General features: G+C 39.5%; 2 protein-coding genes across 3 annotated transcripts; both read left to right on the top strand.

The window, feature by feature from the left end:
- The first annotated feature begins 3062 nt into the window (after positions 1 to 3062).
- LOC116726573 (homeobox protein Hox-B3a) lies at positions 3063 to 12881 on the top strand. 2 transcript variants are annotated; one of them, XM_032573335.1, is made up of 3 exons: positions 3063 to 3454; positions 7639 to 7975; positions 11727 to 12881. In XM_032573335.1, the coding sequence occupies exons 2-3, from the start codon at positions 7732 to 7734 to the stop codon at positions 12293 to 12295; spliced, it is 813 nt and encodes a 270-aa protein (XP_032429226.1). In that variant the 5' UTR covers positions 3063 to 3454; positions 7639 to 7731; the 3' UTR covers positions 12296 to 12881. The 2 variants fall into 2 exon arrangements, with proteins under 2 accessions (XP_032429226.1, XP_032429227.1); XM_032573336.1 differs by lacking the exon at positions 3063 to 3454 and adding an exon at positions 6708 to 6776.
- Positions 12882 to 12956: 75 nt separating this feature from the next.
- hoxb1b (homeobox B1b) lies at positions 12957 to 15026 on the top strand. The gene is made up of 2 exons (XM_032573334.1): positions 12957 to 14187; positions 14349 to 15026. The coding sequence occupies exons 1-2, from the start codon at positions 13665 to 13667 to the stop codon at positions 14645 to 14647; spliced, it is 822 nt and encodes a 273-aa protein (XP_032429225.1). The 5' UTR covers positions 12957 to 13664; the 3' UTR covers positions 14648 to 15026.
- Positions 15027 to 15362: the final 336 nt, after the last annotated feature.

The raw sequence follows: 15362 nt of genomic DNA, 5'->3' as shown, positions 1-15362 counted from the left end.
TTCTGGGGGGGCTGGTCGGTTTTACGTGCGCTGACGAACATCTGTCTGTGTGAGAGGGAGGTGCTGTGATGCAGCAGTTCTGCCAGCAGAGGGCGCCTCAGACCGACCAGGCGGATGATGGATGAGTTTGTTTCCCCTCCCTTTCAGGTCAGGCTCTTATCAGCGATAGGTTACCAAGCAGAAGCAAGCCGAGTGGTTCGTTGGTTAAGTCTTTGGGTTCAGTGGTGTAAATAAAGCTTCTCTGAGCTGCAGGATGCTTCTGCGGATTCTCATTTGTTTTAAAAGTTGCAAACACTTGTAAGAATAAGCATAAAAGATTTATATTTATTGTTTTAAAAAACCCAATACGGAGCAATAATAAAGTGCTTGTAGGAAAATGAAAGACTTCTGCACTTCAAATTGGCCGTAGATGGACAATGAATAAATAATTAAATAAAACACTGTGCGTAGTGGCGAAACGGGAAGATGATGAAGTGAAGGAGCGTTGCAAAGAGACAAGAACAAATATTTCATCCAGCAAATATGTTAATATCTCAGATGGATATAATAAATATTCATAAAGGATGTTGCCTTGGGGAAGCTTTGTTTATTCGCTGTCAGCCGTACCCTTTAAACTAGAATCACTGGATTATGTACACAGTGCTTTGCTAAAGTATTCCTACCCCTCTAACTGTTTCACAGGCTGCCATACACAGACTTGGCTGGAACAGCAGATTATATCATAACATTATGAAATAAAACTGTGAAAGTACTTCTTGTCATTCTTCCATTTAAAATCTGAAAAGTGTGGCATGTCTTTGTATTCAGCCTGTCTGAGTCAGTATTTTGTAGAACTGTTTTGCTGAAAATAGCCACAAGTTGCATAAGTAGATTTAAAATTTGTGGTCCTTATCCTTTGCCAAATTGCTCCACATCAGTCGGATTAGATTAGATTATTTTTCAAGCGTTGCCACAGTTGACGCTATAAACTTGTGTTGCTCAAAAGGAAGAATTTTGAGCAACTCTCGATCTCAAGAGTTTTGCCACCTTTAACAGGTTGTCATCAAGGATTACCCACCATTTAATTCTCCTATTCTAGTCAACTCTGATCAGTTTTCCTGTACCTGTTGGAGGAAAGCGCTCTCACAGCATGAGGCTGCCACTACCATGCTTCACAGAGGGATGGGCTGTTCAGGGTGATGTGTGTTGCTTTTCTGATTCACAAAGCATTTGGCATTTAGACCAAAGAGTCACACTAATCATCTCATCCGACTTGCTGTGAGGGAAACTGTAGATGTGACTACTTAAGACTTTCTTTCAGTCCTGGTCTTCTTTCTATGAAGGCCAGATTCGTAGAGAGTTATAGTTGAATAGTAATAGTCCGTGTAATGGATTCTCACACCTGATCCGTGAATCTCTTCATATCTTCCTGTGGTACTAAAAACAGGTTTGCTGTTTCTGTCATAAGAGCTCTCCATGCCTGGCATGTCAATTTAAGTGGACAGCCATGTGTCAGGTTAGTGGCCCTGTTTCTTTCCATGAAGGATTCAACAATGCTGTGAAATATCCAAACGCTTGAGTTATCTTTGCACAACCATACCGCTTTAAACTTCTCTGCAGAACAGCTGGATTTATACTGAAGATACGTTATATATAGGTGAATTCTGTTTTGGGCTCTGTTTTAATCAGATGACTGCGTTGAATTTTAGTTATGTGTAGGAGGATAAAGGGGGAGGGGGAGTAAAAGCATGACTTAGTTAAAAAAAATAGAGAAATCTGTGTATAATTTCCTCTCACTTCCTAATTTTGTGAAGTGAGAGGAAAATATTCTCACTTCACAAAATACTAAAAGGTTTGTGGTTGTAATGTGACAAAATGTTTTTATATTTTAAACAGCATAAATGAAGTATTACTATTTTAAGCATTACACTTGTATATTGCATGCCCTCACCATGTATTTTCTGATGTGATATAACATGAGTGTTATTATGTTAGACTACTTAGTAACCCTTTTTTAAACATTTCAAACTCTATGAATTATGTTTTATTAATACATGGTTAACATTTATGGATCAAATGTGTTAGGCGTGATGGATAACGAGTAGTAGCTCCTTAACTAATAACATTAATAACACGATTTTAAAATACTCCCCCGTAATACATCTATATAAAAATCTCTAACCAAGTATTATTTTTTATTTGAAAGCTTTATTGGTGAGTAAATACCATTTTAACAACATATTAGGCCCTTTATTAAATCCTAATTAATATTAATAAGAGAGGATTGAGTGTGCTAGTCTTGTTCATATGCTTGTGTTTAAGATTGTTAATCTAAAATTATATATTGAAAATTATAAGAAAATATCATTTTATCAGCAGACTATACGTTGGGCCCTTTTCTAATACTTATTTAAAATTAATGGTGTCATATATAATCAGATCCTTTATTAACTTTTATTTAACATTTCTAACCTAATTTATTTTTATTCTATAGCTTTACACCTATTAATAAATTGATTTACCAATTTTAAACCAATATTATTATTTTTAATTTATTAGTGAATAAATGCCATTTCAAATGCTTAATTAACATTTTACTTTTTGTCTTTTTCCTGGCAGCTTGGACAAAAGACGAGTGGGATGGGATGCCTTATAGTGTCACAGGCCAATTTACTCCATAAAAGGAAAAACTCAGACATATAAATAAGCATTTATAAAGTTCTATTGTAGGCATTATTCAATTTATTAGTGCTTAATTAACAGTCATAAGAGCAATGTGGATTTGATGAAATGTTCATTCCGGTTGGTTTGTCAATATTTAGTGTTGCAGAATGAAAGAATAAACCAGCAAGAGATTTTGCAACAACCGAACTTCATTGTCAAATCTCATACTGGCAAACATGTTTGCTTTTTACAATTTGCAGTTTTGAGACATGATTGCATGATTTACTTTTTTTCCAGGTTTGTGTCAGCAGAGACAAATGACATTGTCACCTGTATACACCCTGTAGATCCGAATTTGTGTAAACATAACTAGTCACAAATTCCCATCTTGGGGAGCATGCAGGCGCTGACACCTCAACTTCAGCAGAAGAAGAATAAAGGAACCTATCAAGAAGCTACAAACTTTCCAACATTTCTGTTTGAATTTATACTAAGCTGTAGGCCATCAGTGGAGTTTCCCCCCCCCCCCCCGGTTTCCCCTCCCCTTTTTCTCTCTTTCCTTTTCTTACGCCACATTGTTAGTGAATATGACATCTGGGAGAGTTGCAGGGCGAGCCTTGAATGTGGTCATTGTTCAGCACATCATTTGTCACGTCCTTTCTGTCTGTGGCCGAGGAGGAGTTGCTGTTTGCAGGGTAAAATGTGAAGAGGAGCTCGACCAAACAGCTACAACCCCAGTCGGCTGGAAGGGGAATCTGTCCAGAGGAGAGGAGAGGAAGATGACGAGAAAGAGGAAGACTGCAGAACAGAAGTAGGTTTGCAAAAGTGTTTTCGAACTCGTTCAGAAAGTAAATTACAATCTAGCTTACAGTTAAATGAAATTAAGCAAATTAAATAAAACAATTATTTGATTGTCTTCAGTTTAATTTAAATAACCATTTTCCATGCTGAAATTTTACAGACAATTAGGAACTGGTTGGTAATGCCATTTAGTGCAGAATCCTTTTTGTTATAAATATTCTTGTAGGAGTTACTGACTAACTTGGAAATGTTGTAAATCTGCTTATTTGCTGCTCTTAAAAGGCTCTGAAAGTGAATCTGCGTTGCATGTTTATCAGTGTATTAGTTTATTTATTACCTCGCTCGTGTTGTCGGTGGGAAATCGAGTTGCTGCCACTGTTGATTCAACTGTCCCTGGATTAATTCAGAGCAATGAATCGCCTGTGCCTGCAAACACGTGGCTCCTCTGCAGCTAACTGACAGCGGCGGCTGCGGAGAGCTGCATTTGTCAGCGGGCCCTGCAGACTGGATAGAGGCTGCTGGAAAGTGCCCATGTCCATCAAACATCAGACAGTGAGGTGATGAGCTCAGGAACGCTGACTGATAACTACAGTCTGCTCAGCTTCGAGTGTGTGTGTCCAGAGCCGGCCTAAGGCATGTGTGAACTAAGCTTCTGCTTGGTGTCTACAGGCCAGTAGGAGACCAGTCCTCAAGAGTGAACATAGGTTCCAAAACTTCAGATTTTTGATTACCTTTATCCTCTATCAGCCGACTTTTAAATTCACCGTACAGTTTTCTGACGACTAAATTCTTTACAATTCGATATTTAAATGTATTCAGGGTTTGAAGAACTGACAGCTCAATTAGTAGCGGTACAAAAGCAAATCCTTCATAGATTCAGGCAGTCGCGATAACAATTAAATTTGATGACATCATTTCTGACCTTTGCTTCTGTGCTGGAGTCAGGGGTGTCTCCAAAACGTCTTCATCGGGTAGCCAGACGGGGGCCGTCTCATAGAACATCAAAACCAAAAGCCACAGCAGAATTAGCAGGGGCTTTACTGCGATGTTAACATTTCTTTTCATAAAAAGATAAGTGTTAAAACTTCTTGAACTTCCTCTGTTATTTTCTCCTGCTTTGGGGGAGGGACAGTTACTTTATAGGGGTAGCCATTGACCCCTGTGACCTCCCGGTGGTGCTGCCTGTGGCTGGAATCACACTGTAAATATAGGTCAGAAAAATAGCATTTTCTCCATCATTCATTTACTATTTGTCTAATAATTCATGTGACGTGAACAAACCTCGTTCTATTATTGCAATATTTGTAGTAATAGTTTTGACTTGCTAATAAATTGGCAGAATCGAAAGTGTTACAAAGACACTTTAGATTCTGCTTTGGGCCCCATAGCTTGAACCACCTCTGCTTGTACTAATAGGAAGACAACTTTTATTTGTGGGTCCCACATGAATAGGAAATGGTTGAGAACTGGTATTGTCCATGGAAACTTGATGGCTTCATGTGAACTGACTCAGTGGGTTTGACGCTGGACATTTTTGGGTAATAAGTGTGACCCACGTTGCTCATTTTGAACAGCTAAAACCTGCATAGACACCAAACTTAGTGAACACAGACGAGTCCCGTACCAGCCGCTCATTGTGAGCCAAGGCACATTCAGTAGCTGCCCATTCAGACCCACATGGGGCCCACATACACATGTTGACTGGGTATTTATACAGAATCAGATCAGCACATCTGCACCGCCGCCGTCACCCTCCAACAGCCTCCGCGTCCTCCCATACATCAGCAGGCGGTTTATTTTCTAAACAGCGCACTCATTGCTGATTTTCTTTCTGTTTTTATGGCAGCTTTTATAGGCCATCAGCAAGACGTATGGATTATTGACCAGCCTGGCTGCGAACACATGTTTCCCGCAGTGCATTCAGCATACATTTTAGGCAAACACGTTTCATTTTGATTTTATTTGGGGAGTTTTAATGTTTCAGGGCTAAACCAAAAGCGACAAATTGAACTTTGCGTTCGTGTCACGGAACAGGAGCGTTTATAGGATCGATACTGTGTTTTCTTTCTATTAAATGTCATTAAAAAAAACCCCACAGAATAAACTGGAAACATGACGCACAATGCAATCGATTAAATCACCATACAATTTGTATAATTAGTGGTTTTATTTATCTCAGTGCTTATTCACCCTTAGCCGTAAGCGTTTAATTGTGGCATATTTTGCAAAAAATGTTTACCTTCCACAATAAAAGTCTGTTTGCAGAAAACATCATATTCCGATGGTTGTTGTGTCAGATTGCTCTTCTGTTTGATCAATTTCGCTTCGGCGATCAAAGGCACCAATTTGCATTAATTAACGCTACGTGGTTAAATATTACCTTAAGGATCCAATTAAAACCACGGAGCAAAACAAGAGAGAGAGAGAGAGAGAAAGAAAGAAAGAAAGTAAGAAGAGAGGATCAAAGCAGCGCCGATCGATCCGCTGCAGCAGCCTGACTGTCACCGTGGAAAGCCAAATCAGCAGCAACGTCACAGTATCAACTTCTTTCTGCACGGAGACTTTTTAATGGACGCCGCTGCGCCGGCCGCCTCTGCTCTGTCTCCACTTTAATGCCTTGAAATGGGCCCATCTGAGCACTGATTTAAATTAGAGGATGGGGAGAAGGGCTCGTTAAGGAGAGCGTGCCTTTCTTCTTCGGCCCTAAGCGGGAGGCCGCATGTAGGGAATATCGATTATAAATAAATAAATAAATAAATAAATAAATAAATAAATAAATAAATAAATTCAGACATAAAATTCGACTAAAATGCCTTAAAAGTAGTTTATTTCACAATGTAATGGTATTTAGATTAGAGATAAAAAAATATTTGAGATGTTCCTTCTTTTTTTAAAAAAAAAAACTATTTTTATTCATGTCAAATTGTTATTTCTGATACAAAATCCTTCTTTATGATCTTATCGCAGAGCTATCGCCATACATGAAACCGAGCTTGCATGATCAGCAGAAAGGGCTTCTTTTTTTCCACGCGCGCACACACACACCCACACACACACACACACGCACCCACGTACACCCACGCAGTGTGCAGATTAACAGCGCGCGCAGGGCGGTCTGAGCTGCAGAAAGAAAAACCCCGTGTCCACTCTGCTGCTCTTCACCCCTCATCCACCTGCAACTCTTTCTCTCTGCTCGGGGTTTATCCTGACCTGCTGGGGGGGTTTATTTTATTTTACCTTTTTTTTTTTTTTTTTTTTTTTTTTTTACTCGCTCCTAAAGGTGTGAGGAGTCCTACGTGTTTTTGTTTCCCGCGCCGGAATGAGCGCTGAAGGTAAGGCAGCCGAGCTGTTGTGCCTGGGTTATGTGTCTTTATGATTTACGAGCCTGACTCCAGCCGCGGTTCAACCAGAGTTCATAAAGCTGCATGCCTCCAGACTTATTCTCTGGCTCACTCACTGCATTTTGCTCTCCTCTTGCTCAAAAATAATTTGGTTTTGTTTAATTTCGGAAGAAGGGCGGCGAATTTAATTTATTTTTTTCCCCCCTTTCTCTCTTTCTCTCTTTGGGACGCTGCAGAAAAAGATGGATTTTTATCTCAGTGCGGGGCACAAACCGTGCAGCTTCTGCAGCACAGTATAGACATTTGTATAATTTTGCATTTGATGGATGACTTTTTCAGCACATTGTGATACAACATTTAATTTTCCCCCGGTTGCAAACAGAGCTATTCTTTAACAGAACAAAGGCTGTTATTTTTAAGGCCTAATGTAATGTCAGGAAACACCGCGGAGAACACAATAAAGCCTCGTTAATTTTTACATTGATTTTCTATAGAAATGTTACGTAATTATTATTATTATTTTTTTTCCTTTTTAAAGGTTTCTTTGTATAATAACAGATAGACACGCATTCAGAAAAACAGACCTCGTTATTTCTTTCCAGCGATTTAAATATTATTTGACCCACATTCTAAAAAAAAAAAATTTATAAAAATGCATATCACTTTCGATAGAAAACGCAAAACTTAATTATTATTATTATTTATTTTTGTGTGTTTCTCAACCAAAGTCCTCGTTTTGTCTGGCAGCCCTGCTTGCCATTCATGTCAGCTTACTATTGAGTTGATAAGATGGATCATTTAATCTCCTCCCTGATTCAGTCTTTCTTTTCTTCTCCCTCCTGGATCCTCTCAGGCCTGAAGCGTTCGGCTCTCTGGAAACCTGCCATGTGACATTTGGCTGCCAGCAGTGCACCAGAAGGTCAAAGGGGGCCGCGGTGCACATTTCATGGCAATGCAGAGCAACATCCACCGCCACAGTTGCAGCCATCCTCACGGATTCTTCATCGAGCCTGTGGATGGTGCGTCTGGTTTTGGGGGCTCCCGTCAACCCCCGACCCACCAGCATGCAGAGGAGCTTCCACGGAGGTCCAAATCGCAAAGCCCCAATAAGTATACAATGAGCAAAAAGGTTTTCCCCTGGATGAAAGAGTCGAGACCCTCCAATCAGAATCCCCACAGGGGGGTTGCAGGTTGGTATGATACAAAACACCGACAGCAATTGGTTTAAAAAGGCCTTTTCCCATTTACACTATAAAAGGGAATTTTGAAATACTTCACTGAAATGATTAAAATGTCGGTAAATTTATTTTGGAAAAGTGTCTTCAGTAACAAATCCTATTTAAACATTTTTAATTAGGATTTAACAAAAAACGTTGATTCAGATGTTGGTTCGGTTATTCTCATTTGTCCAGCAGAGAACAATAATATTTGGACTTCATGGAAAAGACTGCAGCTGAGAAGCTCTATGTGCTGAAGCAACAATTTAAGTCTACGTACCTTAGAGAAAGCAGGCTAAAGTCAGCTGGCCTTATCAACTTCTTAACCATAACTGTAACACAATTTTCAAAGATAAATTATCTACAGTCACACAGTTTTACCTAAAACGATCTGAATATAGTTTTGACAGCTTTTTGCATTTATTTCCTCATAATCTGCCGTATGGCAGGGCGCAATGCTAATGTACAACCCTAAAGCTAATAAGGTGTTTGATCTGTTGACATTAGCAAGCATTTGATTTAGATAGATGTTAGAGAGAAGATTAAGTTATAGTAGAATTTTTAAAAAATGTTGTTTCTCAACAAACTAAGTTGTCTTCTAATTATCAACCTTTGCTCTGATACACCACAAATAAGACGTTCCTTCTCAATACCAGCAGTGTACGGTAGTTTTCGTGCAAGCTTGACTATGGCTTGTAAAATAGCATTATTGCTAAACTATTTAGAGCTGGATGCAAACTTTTTCAAATCTACTCTAAAAAAGTGATATATGAACAATTTTTTTCTAGTAGCTTCAGAGAGATCTGTCATATCACGAGCAACGACAACCTCAGGCTTAGAAACTCAGATTATTAGCATGCTAAATGGATGCTCATTAGCAATAAGAAGCTGCATTTGCTAGTCACTTTGACCCAAAATAGCACTGTCACTAAACTAGCTAATGCTTGACAAAAAAGATTAACATCTATTCTAACAAAATAGCATTAGTCTTTGATGATAACCGCAGCTAAAATCTGCTATTCACTTGCAATGACTGCCTCCGAGTTTAGAAACTAAGTTTGCTAGCAAATTTGACCGTAGCATGCTAATTAGCACTGTTGCTAATTTAGTAAGTTTCATAACAAACCTTCTTAATCACAGGTCTCATGACAGTTCTTAATGCTTTGTAAATATATTTATTCATAATCCAAACTATATAAACAGTTTTACTGCTTTTTTCCAATATGAGAAATAAGTACAGCTAAAATGGAACCATCTTCTAATTAATAATTTATGTGGGCTTTGTTACAACAGCAAAGTAGCTGATGAAATGTAACCATTATTGCTCATTACAGATACAAATTATGTTTGACTAAGATATAAATCTGACATGTTAATGTGTAATACCTTGACTATTAAAATAAAATGAACGACACAATTACAGTTGTCCATTGGTTTTACAAGCACTTTACTGTACTTTAGTCACAAAGAAGCTTTTTATAACACCTGAAGGCAAAACAGATTAGCAAAATTAATCACAAATAGTTACAATTCAACCTAATTTATTTTAAAAAGTGTCTTTTAGATGGCAGGTTTGCATAGTTTCTGCTCAAAAGCATTTTACATGAATTAGCCAAATAAAAATGATCCAAATTGTTCCATCAATTTTATTTTTTTTACATCTTAACAGCCAGTGTTATTACTGTTAAATTAGCTTAAAAGGATTAATGTGCATCTAGTATCTTCTCAACAAGCTATAGAGGTACTTTTGTGTTTTGTTTTTAAGGTTTAGGTGGTCAGTTGGTTATTAATTATGCTGTAATGAGCCACATAAAGAAAGAGGTCATTAGACATTAAGTTAAGAGGAATATTTTGATGTTAATGAGAGGGAATTACATCAGAGTAATAAAGTAATAGCCATCAAACCAAACAAACCTAAAGGAGCAACTACTATACTGATAATGAGAATAATAAAATAATCACAATTAGCAAACATTCTTTCATTCAATAGTTTAGCGTAATTGCGGCATGCATTTTGCCCTTTAAAAGAAATGTTAATGACTCTCTGCTTCTAGAATTCCCTGGCTAGATTAACCCTCTTTTATTTAGGTTTTTTTGTTTTTTTTGCTGTTATTGTTGATGTTGTGTATATGAATGTTGTGTGACAAGACAGAATTAACACATGAAGAAAAGCAAAAAACATGAAACAGCTACAAAAAATATAGTGGCTTCAGTATCTAAAACCTAAAAGTCAGCACTTCTAAATTAATCAAAGGCCCACATGGACTTTAAATTCCACAAAACGACACAACGTGGTATCTCATTAAGGGATCATCCCCCCAATCCTCTGGTGAAGTTCTTCAATATAGTCAAATTAAGCCTTATTTGTAGAAAATATGAAATAAAGTGGCACAACGAGACTTTGCTGAATCTTTGCAAGAACTGAGCCAGCCTAAGTAAAAAGCAAACTAAGCAGCTGCTTAGAGTCTCCGAGCCAGCAGAGACTCTAACACAGGAGTTAGGTTTCCAACATTCTCTTTTATTAGACTATTAGTAATAATTGTGCAAACAAAACTTTTATTCCTTGATATCTTAATGGTACAATATTTAAAGCAGTGTTGTCAGACCTTTAATTCAATGGCATAAACTTCAAAAGTAGATATATGAAAAAAATGTATCTATGGATGAATTTCTTTGCAAGGATGGAATAGTGCTTTCTGTTACAAAACTGTTTCATCTGATGTTTATAAAGCACCTTATAACTTGATAACTTGTAAACCAATAAAATAATATTTATATGATTTAAAAGACATACTTCATTCCAAATCCTTTTTTTGCAGTATACCAAAAAAAACAAATTTTTATTATTTGCACTAAAAACGGCATGTCAGAAACGATTTCTTCCCCTTTCATCACTCAATAAAGAAATATTTTTTCTTAGTGTGTTGTTGACATTTGCGATTTATCTTAGATGATTTATCTTTAGTGATGAACACCAAGATGTTCAGGTTAAAATGCCTCCACTCCATCACCCTAACTTTGAGCTTCCCTTCACAGATTCTCTGTCAGAGTCATATCAGGACTCTTTATAGCCATGCATACATGTTGGGGTTTTAGATGTTGTCTCCATCTAAACAGTTCCTAATTCTTTAAAAAAAAAGGATTTGAAATGCTGCTTTTTCACAAATAAAGGTTTCATACATGCCAATGTTTTAAATGATCTTTTTTCAATGTTAATTAATCCAGTTCTGACCGTTTTGTACCCTTTGGTGATTTTTGAATCAGATGCCAGTGTTCACTGTCATTAATAAGCCTGCCAGCATTTTTTAAATATAAGGTGCACAACACAGGAAGTGTTCACTCACGATTGACAAGCATTAAAAAAATAAAAATAAAAAAAATTCAAAATGCATCTGAAAAGAAAGCAAAGCACCACTGTTAGAACCTTTTTTATTATTATTTCAAGCTGTTAAATAAAAGCAATTATTTATTTGTTACTCATCTGAAAGACAACCCTTTTCCTTCAAGCCCTCCTGCCACCCTGTGAAGCAGTGGCGCCCTGGATAGAGAGCCTTACTGCCCATATCAAACGCCAATATTCAGATATGTTAAATTATTAGGATGATACTTCCTCTTTTGTATAGTTTTTTCCGTCCTATTTCAAACACAGGGGTCACATACACATTGGACCTAGGACATGAAGCTGTACTGCTGCTGCTGATTGGACCTCTCTTTGGATCCGCAGATTGCACCGAGAAGTCTCCTTGCTCGAGCCAGGCCTCTAAGCGCACGCGCACCGCGTACACGAGCGCGCAACTGGTGGAGCTGGAGAAGGAGTTTCACTTCAGCCGCTACCTGTGCAGGCCGCGGCGGGTGGAGATGGCCAGCCTTCTCAACCTGAACGAGAGGCAGATCAAGATCTGGTTCCAGAACCGGAGGATGAAGCAGAAGAAGGACCAGCGAGTGCAGGGCCTCACCGCGACGAGCACCAGCTCCTGCTCCCCTCCGTCCTCCCCCTCCGCCGCGGGCAGCCCCACTCTGGCGAGCCTGGGTTATGTCCATCTGGGTGCTGACTACCAGCCGCCCTCCCCTCCGCTCAAACAGCCCCAGCAGCAGGCTTACCCGGTAGGATACTCCAAATATACAGCCCCGAGCTTCACGCACGACCCGCACTTTGACACGGCGCAGTACAACACGCAGGACAGCACCGCAGACTCAAACCAGGGACTGGACGGCCACGGCGGGTCGTACTTCTTGCAGGCCTGCACACCTCAGGACAGAATCATGCAAGCTCCAAAACTGACTCATCTCTAGGATTTCTGCACGCAACGCTGATAATTATCCACTGGTTTTAAAAAATAAGTATTTATTTATAATTAGCATATTCGGATTTATATTTTAAGCATGCTTCCTTTAGCTTCAGTTAGTCCATCTCAAAAAGCTCAAGATGCATATAAGTACAACTTGGTATATTTAGGCAATTAAAAACAGATCATGTTGAGGTTCCAACCCATTATGCATGGTCTACAAATTAGAAGAAGAAACGCCATGCTGAATGGAAAATCCTTTTTTTAGTTAATTTCTCTTAAGGAGCACCTAAACTCGGGTTTAACTGCAGGGCCCGTTTAGGAGGACTATATTCTGCGAAATTCCCACATTATTATAACTCCTAAGCAGAGCAGAGGAGGGGAAAAAAGGCTCCGTCTCTGGCTCTTAAACGGGTCTTTGTTTCTTTTATGGCTCAAAATGGACCAAACAAGCTGTCAGCGTTTATAAGGAGTCGTGATGGATCACTGAATTCACTGCGCTGACTGTTTCAGGGACCATGCCTCATTCAGCCTCCGTCCTGCAAGTCTGACAAACACAAAAATGGAGATTGGGATCCCGGAGCTCAGAAAAACACACACACACACACCCACACACACACACACAATCACTACAAGAAATAAAACATTGCTTAGAAAAGAGAAACAACAACAACAGAAAAATACAAAGCTCTCATTAGTGCACTGGAAGCAAAAAATAATAATATATATGAAACAAACCATCAGGTATAAGGTGCGACCAAATTATAATACATTATATTTATTTATTTATTTATTTATTTATTTATTTATTTATTATTTGTGTTGTATTTAATCTTATTTTCTTCAGAATTATTTTAATTATTATTAATAAGATTGTTATTTGTCGATAAAGTACTGCCATTGACTAAATTGATTATACCCCCGTCTTTTTTTTTTTTTTAATCTCGGGAGATGTGGTACTATTCTTCTTCGTAGTTTTATAACGATTTATGTTGTGATTATTTCCCTTTTTTCGGTCGATGCTCCTCTGTGGTGCACATGTGTCCTGATGTTTGTGTTGTTATCAGATAGATGAGCCTCTCCGATTGAAGCGTTTGTCTTGTAAATGCGGCCCTTTGATGGACGAGCCTGCAGACTTTTGACGGAGTGCTGTGGCTCTTTTGCCATTGGTGTTTGGCTGGTCACGTGGTGTAGTCAGGAAGGTGATATGAGGGTGGAAGGTAGTTTTTCTTTCTTTCTTTCGTTCTTTTTTTTTTTTTTTTTTTTTTTTTTACAGCTTTGACATACTACCTAAGGTCAGGGCACAGGGAGCGACCATTAATGACGGCTCGCTCCCGATCAGGTCTAAAACAAATCCACCAGGCCCAGGTTCCAGGATGAACTCCTACTTAGACTATCCGGTATGCAGTCGTGGAGCAAATATTTTCAGCGCAAAAGCCGGATACTCCAATTTAAACCACGGGTACGCGTCGTCCAACTCGTGCGCAACAAGTGATAGCTACGCACCGGACGGGTGTTTGGTGCCTCACCAGGCTCCGAGCGTCCCGCTGCACCACCAGCAGCACGCCAGTCTGGATCTGCAGTTTTCAGCAGCAGGAAATCCCGTGTACGGCTCATCTCTGGAGTACGGACACCACCAGTTCGGCCTCGGCCCCGACCAGGACCGGAGCTTCGTGCACGCACAGGTATCCCCTCTCGGAACGAGCGTGGCTCCTTACCCCGGGGACGGCTGCGGCCCAGGCCAGTACGTGCAGTATCCGGATCAGCGGCAGCAGGAGTACTCAGAGAGTGTTTACAGGAGGCTACCACCCCAGTGCAAGGAGAAAGACCAGGAGCATGCGGAGGAAACTTCTAAAACTTTCGACTGGATGAAAGTGAAGAGGAACCCCCCTAAAACAGGTCGGTGGTTCGTATCACTGGTGCGTACAGCCCAAAGCAATGCGATTAACCCTCACGTTCTCCATTCACATCTTCACCCCTCATGCTTCTTCAGCTCCATGACTTCCATGTTTCTCTCCATCCATCAATCCACCCCTTCACCCCCTCATCTCTCCCCACAGCTGTTCTGTCGGAGTTCGGGGTTCCGGGCCAGCCCAATGCGATCCGCACCAACTTCACCACCAAGCAGCTGACGGAGCTGGAGAAGGAGTTCCACTTCAACAAGTACCTGACGCGGGCGCGGCGGGTGGAGGTGGCGGCCAGCCTGGAGCTCAATGAGACGCAAGTGAAGATCTGGTTCCAGAACCGCAGGATGAAGCAGAAGAAGCGAGAGAAGCTCGGCTGCGTCCTGGCCGGCAGCACTCCACCGGAGAAACTCTCTGAAACCCCGTCCACAAATACTAAAGGGGAGAAACTGTGAACTGTGATGGGACTTTTTTTTTTTTTTTTTTTTTTAAAGCGGTTTTCCACGTTGGGTTTCACCATTCCGTGGAAAATAAATACTCAAAGTGCTTGTGGACTTGTGAATCTTAGCAGCAGTCAGCAGTATGACTGACTGCTGCTCTTCCTCTGAAGTGGGTTCTTAAAAATATTTTCATCGATTTATTATTTTTTTTAATTTTGTATTTTTTTTGCGTCTCCATCATGAGCGCAAGCTGTGCTTTGTGTTGTGTCACTGATCTCTTCAGTGTCATTGTTTTGCACTATTTATTTACAGGGTATTTTCCAACACTTGTTCAGATGATATAGCTTAATAAAGACTATGAAATATTAAAGAATAACATTGCAGTTTTTGTGTTTGTGAAAGCTGACCATGTCTTCATATTTAGTCTAGTTTGGACCTAATTTTTTTTTTTTGATTGGACAGATTTTTGTAGCGATGCATCAATCTGAGGATTTTTCCCTGATTGACTCTGAGATCTGCAGGTCAAATGCTAACGAGATCAGATTTGTTTCTTTTTTGTTTTTTACACTTTTTATTGAACCCATCAAAGCTCAGAACTCCTGCAACGTTCAACAAACAGCATGCACTTGTGGAGTTCAGTAAATATCAGATAAGGTTTAGGGACATACCCATTAAAAACTGAATTGTGTTGTAATTCCTTAATTTTCTACTGTATTCTGCCTATATCAAA

Source organism: Xiphophorus hellerii, chromosome 10 (assembly GCF_003331165.1).
Source record: "Xiphophorus hellerii strain 12219 chromosome 10, Xiphophorus_hellerii-4.1, whole genome shotgun sequence".
Taxonomy (NCBI): Eukaryota; Metazoa; Chordata; class Actinopteri; order Cyprinodontiformes; family Poeciliidae; genus Xiphophorus; species Xiphophorus hellerii.
Note: the sequence above shows the minus strand (reverse complement) of the source record. Positions and strands in the feature narration are given on the sequence as shown.

Bases quoted from the DNA above. Each gene is read 5' to 3' on its own strand.
- hoxb1b (XM_032573334.1), top strand. From the start codon at position 13,665: ATGAACTCCTACTTAGACTATCCGGTATGCAGTCGTGGAGCAAATATT. The intron at 14,188-14,348 runs GTCGGTGGTTCG...CTCTCCCCACAG, and splicing joins GAGGAACCCCCCTAAAACAG to CTGTTCTGTCGGAGTTCGGG.
- LOC116726573 (XM_032573335.1), top strand. From the start codon at position 7,732: ATGGCAATGCAGAGCAACATCCACCGCCACAGTTGCAGCCATCCTCAC. The intron at 7,976-11,726 runs GTTGGTATGATA...TTGGATCCGCAG, and splicing joins TCCCCACAGGGGGGTTGCAG to ATTGCACCGAGAAGTCTCCT.